We start from the raw sequence: 6,581 nt of genomic DNA, 5'->3' as shown, positions 1-6,581 counted from the left end.
GTTGTTTCACTCAGGCTGGAGTACAGTGGTGTGATCTTGATTCACAGCAACCTTCGCCTCCTGGATTCAAGCGATTCTCCTGCCTCAGCCTCCTGAGTAGCGGGGATCACAGGCATGCGCCACCATGCCTGGCTAATTTTGTATTTTTAGTAGAGACGAGGTTTCTTCATGTTGGTCAGGCTGGTCTCGAACTCCCAACCTCAGGTGATCCACCCACCTTGGCCTCCCAAAGCGCTGGGATTTCAGGCATGAGCCACTGTGCCCAGCCAAATCTTCAAATTAAAAAAAAAAATACTTCTAGTTATATTTACTCTTAAAAAAAAAATTGAAAGATTTTCTAAGTTGTAAATGTTATATTTATAAGAGAAATTTATTAATACAACAATTTTTAGTTTCCAGATCTCATTAGGGTTTTTTTAAGTTATATGTGTTAAAAAAGAAGAGTGAGATGAAGTATAAAAGAGATACAGAGTTGGGATATAAACCTAAGCATAAAGAACATATACATCCTATTTTTTTACTATAATCCTCTTTTGCTCTAATAAAATACTTTTCACTGATTAGAAGCCCAAACTTGCTTATACTTTCCCCTAATGCATCTGAAGAGCAAATAATTTTGCATAATTTCATGTCTTGTTTGATTACACACAGTGAAAGTTCAGTGCAAGTAGAACATTTTATTTTATTTTTTTAATTTCTCTCTGCTACATTTTTGTAATTTATAAATCTTGAAGTGTTACAGAATAGTCCAAGTTTTTCAATCATTGTTTTATTTCTCACTAGGATATTGTGCCAATTGTTTTTCAGGAAAAATTTGCATATTAATTTTTTCTCATTGTATGTATTATAAGATGAACTTTGTAGCAAAGCAAGGTTTTAATGTGGTCTTTTGGCAGAATGTGCGAAACTGAAATAAAGAGAACATATTTGGAACTATAATAGGCTTCATGAAAATCTTTTCTGAGAGAGAGAAAAAGAGAGAAAATAATCAATGTGTAATGCCCAGCCCACCCAAACTCTGGCAAAATTTGAAATACATAGTTCAAACTTCTTTACTTATAATGAAAGTCCTTAAAATGCGTCTTGATAGTCTTTTGGGACCACTATTTTGTAGATTTGACATATTCATGAAAAGAAAACAAAAGGCACAAAGAAAAAAAAGTCTCTAGTAAAACATCTATTCTCATCCTGACATAGGCATCAAATTACTCTCTCCATAAGCAGTTGTAATAAACGAATATTGATTTACTCCAGGACTTCTAAATATTAAATGTTTTTATATGAATTCTCAGTTACTTTTTTTTTTCTAACTTTTAAGCCATTTTCCTGACTCTGCGTAAATTGTTCACACAAATAGGCAAAGGAATAAAGCAATTTAACTAAAGTGGGGAAACAAACAATTGTAAGTGTAGGTAGCAGAAGAGAATGGATTTTTTTCAAGTTATTCTATATCAAAGCCGCATGGATCTATTTTAGGACATTTTTACACAACAAAAGGAGATTTGCTGTCACTAAACCTAGTAATTTAGCTTTCTAAATACTGGTAAATGCTGGAAAATTTTAATTCTTTGTTTCTGTTTTCTCTAAAAGTAAGCCACTCTTACTTTTAGGCACCCAGTGAATTAGGTGTCATCTCTTATATATTGTTCCTAATGGGATGTAAGGATGGCTTTTAAGAAGGTGCCAGATGTGTGAGTCCTTTATTGCTGAGCAAGTGTTGCTTCTGTTTCTGAGGCTATGAAAAGGGTTCGCATGAAGAAATACAGCCATCATTTATATGTGACTAGCAGAATATATTTAAGGGACATATTCCTGTTTTATTAGAGGCAAGCCTTGAGATAGAAATCAAAAGATTATAATGAAAAATATGGCATGAAATAATAAATTAAAAATGAGAATCGTTTGTTGATTCTAATGTATCTTCAGGAGTTGGAATGGCAGTGGACGAGAGGAATGAGCTAATATAAATGCATGTTCTTAAATAAATATGCTCAATATGCTTGCTTTATTTTTTTAACAGGATGAAAGAAGCAGGAGTAGACCATAGGCAATGGAGGGGTCCCATATTATCCACCTGCAAGCAGTGCCCAATGGTCTATCCCAGCCCTGTTTGTGGTTCAGATGGTCATACCTACTCTTTTCAGGTAAAGACACCTACAGTTGTTCAGTATGAAATAAGTGATGAATACATATTAGTAAATGATTAAAACTATTGGTTATCCAATGTGATAATTCAAATTACTCATTTACCTTATGAAATAATATGAATAATCTCACTGGTTTGGAATATGATTCAATATGTATTTGTTTTTTCCATGTCAGAATTTTTAAGGTTTGAAATACTAAAGCTATGAACCCTCAAATATCAAAGCCAACCTTTCCTTTGTTGCTACTATGAAAGGTGCCAGAAATGTTAGCATGCTGTACAATAGCTTTAGTGATCAATATTATTTTAACAACAATAAATGTGCTACAATCTGTCACTACAATTACTTTTTTTAATCTCATATTTTATCTCCTATATTATCTCATGTAAGCCACCAAAAAAAACTCTTTACCAGATGAAAAAACCGGGATCAGAAAGGCAATTTGGCAAGTTTCACATATTTAGTTGACACTGAAGCCAGGATTTGATAAAATCTCTGATTCAATGCCTTTGCTCTCTCTTCTACATTATTCTTCCTCACAATTAAGTGTCCCATATTGTTAAAATATTTTGGGATTTTTACAAACTTTGCCTAAATAAGACATTGATAAATTTTCTTAGCTTATGTAACAGAAAGGAAAGAGTTCAGACTCACTGTCTTTTATCTGAAACCCTAGGGACTGGATACATTTAAAAATTTAGACTTAAGAAATACATATATTTTAGACAGGTAGTGTAGCATATTATGCAGCGTCCCTAGAAGAAGCTTACTCTATAATTAAATTATTAAGCCAGGTGCAGTGGCTTATACCTGTAATCCCAGCATTTGGGAGGCCAAGGTGGGCAAATCACCTGAGTCAGGAATTTGAGACCAGCCTGGCCAACATGGTGAAACCCCATCTCTACTAAAAATACAAAAATGCGTCAGGCATGGTGGTAGGCATCTGTAATCCCAGCTACTCGGGAGGCTGAGGCAGGAGAATCACTTGAACCAGGGAGGCGGAGGTTGCAGTGAGCTGCGCCATTGCACTCCAGCCTGGACAGCAAGAGCAAACCTGTTTCAAAAAACAAAAACATGTTAATATCCTTTTAAGCAACAATTTGAATACTCTTATTAAAGAGTATACATGAGATCTATAAATAACCTTTTCTTAGTTCATATCTGATTGTGCTTACTGCAAAGTTATTTCCAGAATTTTTTTACCTTTTAGTAAAATGCTTTGGTTTTGTGGATACCTGCTTATGAATCACAATTTGTCTGAGCAAATATTTCCCCAAAACTTCCACTTGCCTTTTACAATTACAAAGCTGGGCAACTTCACTACAATGCTCTTAATTAATTCAGTCACTACATACATACATAGTACATACTAGGTGCCAAGTACTGTGTATCCTTAGTGAAGCTGTCTTATGTCTACGTGCTAAACTTTTATGGATGTATATAGAAGTGGAGTTATTGCTAGGAGAGGAGTGTGTCAGGGGTCCTTTCAACATGGTCTTGATCTTCGTGAATTTGACATGGTATAGGTAGGGTCTTGGCTTTGCAAGTTTAGTGAATTCATGTTGTCAGTACAAGGGAGAGTGAATCTATCTCATATTATAAAATTCCACGTGGAAATGATGTATAAATCATTTTACGGATTTATTGACTTACAATGAAGGATGCAGATTGTAATATTCAAACTGATGGGAAGAGCTACAGAGGAAGCAAATTTTAATCCTAATTTTATCTGGTGATTGTAGATGATTGAACAAATGGAGTCAGTGGTAGAAAGATTGGAAATTTTTACTGGCATCCACCTAAGTAGAACTACGTCTTTCTCAACATTGGAAATATGTGCCAGAAGTTTGTCCCTAGGGTGTCATCATTCCCAAAGAGTGCTAACAGAAGTCTACGGGCTTCTGCTGACATTTTTGGGACTCTTTTTAGGTTTCTCTTAGCAGGTGATCCTTCCTTTCACAAATTAGTTTCATAGGATACCAAGTTACAATTAGAAGTGGAATTCTATTTGATGAGACTTGATTGATGATGTTAGAGTTACTTAGCATGTAAGAAATAGCCCTCAGATTCTCATTCAAGACTAAAAGCACTTATTATACGTAGATTAATTCAGGTATATCTTCAATTTCATGGGGTTTCCTCATTGTTCTCCTTGGGCATGGGGCACACTGTGATACCTTGGCTTACAAATTATCTAATCTTATTAGTATTATCAACACAACCAATCTCATAGATAATTCATATTTGAATTATTATTTTTAATATTTATTCACATAAATGTCACTTTTAACAAATTCTTTCTTTACATAGAAAGACATTACACAAAGCATGATTCAAGTGAATATAGGTCTCTAATAACCCTAAATCACCATTTTTATTTCTGTTAATTCTAATCTAACTTAGTGAGTTTTCCACTTTGGACCATCCATCTTAATCTTAAACTTTGGCATTGAAAGTGATGAGACAGCTATATAAAACAATGAAAACTAAGTAGAACTCTTAACCCAGTAAAAATTTAGGTGAAACTATCCTTACTAATCTTTTCTTAAGAGTTTATTTGATTTGAATCTCAAATTAATGCCTTCAACATGTTGGTGATTTTTTGTTCCTCCCTCATAAGAAAGTATTGCCCTAGGCTATTTAGCTACTGGATCAAGAACAAAGACCACAGAGGCCAGTACCTTCTTGTAAATGTCATCTTATTATGTTCCCAACATCTGCTTATGAGAGTTGAAAACAGAATATAGGTAAGAGATCACAAGATCTTTCTTCTGGCTCTTGGATCACTAAAGTTTGTCAATAAACTTGCAAATTATGACAGGGCAGATGTAAACACATTCGAACAACAATGATGAGCTCCAAATTCTAAGCTCAGTGGGGTCCATGAAGCTCCTTGCTTGAAGTTGTAAATCCTCCCCTGAGTAGTCCTGATATGTTAAGGATAAACCAGAAGCCAGATATGATGAGTCTTGGATGTGGGGCCCTACATTCAGTGTGGAAGTGTGATCTTGCTGTGGAAGCTTTTCCTATTCATCTGCTGAATTGTCGACCCATGCATTGATACAAAGGGGTTTTTTAACACTACAAATAATATTCCTACAAGTTCTATTTTAGACCCACAATGTTTGTTCATTACTTTCAGCTCATTTTATAGAGAGGAGATTATAAATTATATTTCCATTGCACATCCTAACTGGAGGTGAGGTCATTACGAAGTACAATAGGTGCAGGAGCTGGGGGATGTGGTGGGAAAGAGGGATATTAGAAGGTACACAAAGAAAGACTTTAGTCAAATGACATAACTAAGATATAATTTTGAAAGGTAAACTTCATTATGCAATGTGACCAATTTTGAATAATTATTTTATTTGAGTTCAAGCTTTTAAGTTAATTGGCTTTTCTAGAAATCCTCAGCAGAGTATTTTAAAATGCATACACAAAAGAAAAGTTAACAGGTGAGGAAAAGTTAACAGGTGAGGATACTCCTTACTATGGATAAATAGGCTTACTTGAAAAAATATTGGGACATTTGTGATTTTCATAAAAAATATTTTTGGAACATTGTCTTTTTTCCTATTAAGAAAAGTGATTTACTTTCTTTAGAAGCCTAGTTAATCTTTCTTTTAAAAGAACCAGTCTTCTCTGAATTCTTTCAAATTCAGCAATGCCAGAAAAATCAAAATATAAGTCTGTTCAAGGTTGTTTGAGAGGTAATCATTCTTGAAATTGACACAAAAGATGAAGGCCTTCATTTCTTTACTTCAGGCAAAGTCTATTTTGATTGTATTGTCAAGCTTCAATAAGAACTAGGAATCGTTCTTCAATACAGCATTTATGTTAGATCATGGATATATTTCTCACTTTGTTATGTAAAATGTACATTACATTTGCCGTGAGCACAAGTCAATAAATAATACTAATGTTTCAGACTTGAGTAGAACATGTGTAATATAAACTCCCTGAGGACAACAGTGGATGTTTTTAAACTCTTTTCTATCATATTTTTAGTGATGCGCTGCTTGGCAATTGAACTAAACAATCGTGAATTCCTTAGAAATGAGTATTGTTCATAAAATTGTGTGTGTGTGTGTGTGTGTGTGTGTGTGTGGTTTTGAAGGAAGGCAAATATAAAGCTATTTTAGACTGCAGTTTTCTAAATCCAGCTGTAGAGATGCTACTTAAATTGATTTGGAATGGGGTCCCGTGAATTGGAATTTTTAAAACTTCTCATGTGACTTTTATGTGTAGCCATGGCTGAGAATCACTGTGCATCCCTTCAAATTATTGCCTTTGAATACTTAAATAAAAGATAGGTGTGTGTGTGTCTGTGTGTGTCTGTGTGTGTGTGTGTGTGAACAATAACATTACTCTTAAAGGGGAAGGCCTAATTTTTTTATTACTATCCAAAAAATTTCTTTTTTTTTTTTTTTTTTT

The 6,581-nt window shown here is 34.2% G+C and overlaps 1 protein-coding gene across 3 annotated transcripts in view; it reads left to right on the top strand.

The window, feature by feature from the left end:
• The window catches only part of SPOCK3 (SPARC (osteonectin), cwcv and kazal like domains proteoglycan 3), a 506,317-nt gene that overhangs the window by 334,442 nt on the left and 165,294 nt on the right, over nt 1–6,581 (top strand). For all 3 annotated transcript variants that reach the window (XM_017887898.1, XM_017887896.1, XM_017887897.1), the window contains one exon: nt 2,021–2,144. In XM_017887898.1, coding sequence (XP_017743387.1) covers nt 2,021–2,144 — 124 coding nt within the window. The remainder of the gene's footprint in view (nt 1–2,020; nt 2,145–6,581) is intronic.

Source organism: Rhinopithecus bieti, unplaced genomic scaffold, assembly GCF_001698545.2.
Source record: "Rhinopithecus bieti isolate Rb0 unplaced genomic scaffold, ASM169854v2 scaffold_16999, whole genome shotgun sequence".
Lineage (NCBI taxonomy): Eukaryota > Metazoa > Chordata > Mammalia > Primates > Cercopithecidae > Rhinopithecus > Rhinopithecus bieti.
Note: the sequence above shows the minus strand (reverse complement) of the source record. Positions and strands in the feature narration are given on the sequence as shown.